Source organism: Ceratina calcarata, unplaced genomic scaffold (genome assembly GCF_001652005.2).
Source record: "Ceratina calcarata isolate Rehan_Ccalc_2016 unplaced genomic scaffold, ASM165200v1 scaffold164.2, whole genome shotgun sequence".
NCBI classification, from domain to species: Eukaryota; Metazoa; Arthropoda; class Insecta; order Hymenoptera; family Apidae; genus Ceratina; species Ceratina calcarata.
This window is the reverse complement of record NW_017137708.1, coordinates 203,714-204,802: the sequence shown is the minus strand read 5'-3', so window position 1 is coordinate 204,802 and position 1,089 is coordinate 203,714. Positions and strand designations below refer to the sequence as shown.

Sequence of the window (1,089 nt, the reverse complement as noted above, 5' to 3'; positions counted from 1 at the left end):
TATTTAAAGTCCGCAATTACAAAAAATAAATTCGAGAGGTACTTAAAATTTTATTATAGATGAATAATTTGTTGTTTATTTCAATTGTTAGGTTGTATACACGCAAAGCTTTCCAGCTAAATTCTTGTCAGGTTTATACGAGTTCAAAGCGAAGGTGTTCAGCTCCAGCGTGGCGAACAAAGGGAAATTCACGTTGGCTCTTTGTAAGTGACAAGAGACAAGCCATTAACTAATCAAATCATTGGTTGAATTATAATTATTTTAGACGACCTGATGCAAACGACCACGATCACCAAGAGGCCCGGGGAAAAGGTCGAGGTGAACGTCGACGTGCAGACGATCAAAGATCTGAAGCTTCACATAACGAATTTATTGTCCGGTAAACAAGTCCTCGAGAGCATCCTCGACAGAATAATTAACGGCGCTTGGCAGCCAGGATTCGTGGTCACCAGACGTTTCATCAGCGAGCTAGTCTCCACTGCGTTCACGGAAATTTTCGGCAAAGCCTTCAACGATTTCCCGTTTGAGAAAATCATCAAACCGAAACCGTTCAGTCAATACTACGAGAGATAAATCTAGTTCGATCGATAAAACAATTTAAATAATTTTATACGTGCTTCTTTTTAAAATACATAAATCAGAGAAATATTTAAATTAATACGAAATCAGCCGCGATGGACAGATACAAATCGAGACAGAAATGGAAAGAAACTGGACGTTGTTTATGCATGTACGCTTTTTGCAATGGGAATGACTCGGAGAATCGAAGGAACTTTCAAGAATTTCAAATCGCTTTACACATACTTTCCTTCTACGCATCTGGTGTTTGAAGGCTAATTAATTGCCCTGGGAATATATTTCTCATTTATTATCCGAGAACGTTGCATCACGCAGATAAATTTTTCATTTACATAGCCTATTAAAAATATTCTTGCCTCGTAACGAGTTCACGTTTGATATCTTCAAGTTTCTCGAGCTCCATGCTTTTGTTATAGTGATTAATTATGTACTATTGCAAGAATAGATGAAATAGGACAAACGAATCATTCAGCATCTATTTACTATTTTTAAACATGTATATATTGTTAC

General features: G+C 36.8%; 1 protein-coding gene across 1 annotated transcript; it reads left to right on the top strand.

Annotated features, from left to right (window-relative positions):
- Positions 1 to 91: 91 nt before the first annotated feature.
- LOC108632633 (uncharacterized) lies at positions 92 to 1,083 on the top strand (the record flags this gene model as incomplete). The annotated part of the gene is made up of 2 exons (XM_018037322.2): positions 92 to 203; positions 266 to 1,083. Coding segments are annotated over 2 exons (420 nt in total), but the record flags the coding sequence as incomplete, so codon positions are not given.
- Between the last annotated feature and the right edge of the window lie 6 nt (positions 1,084 to 1,089).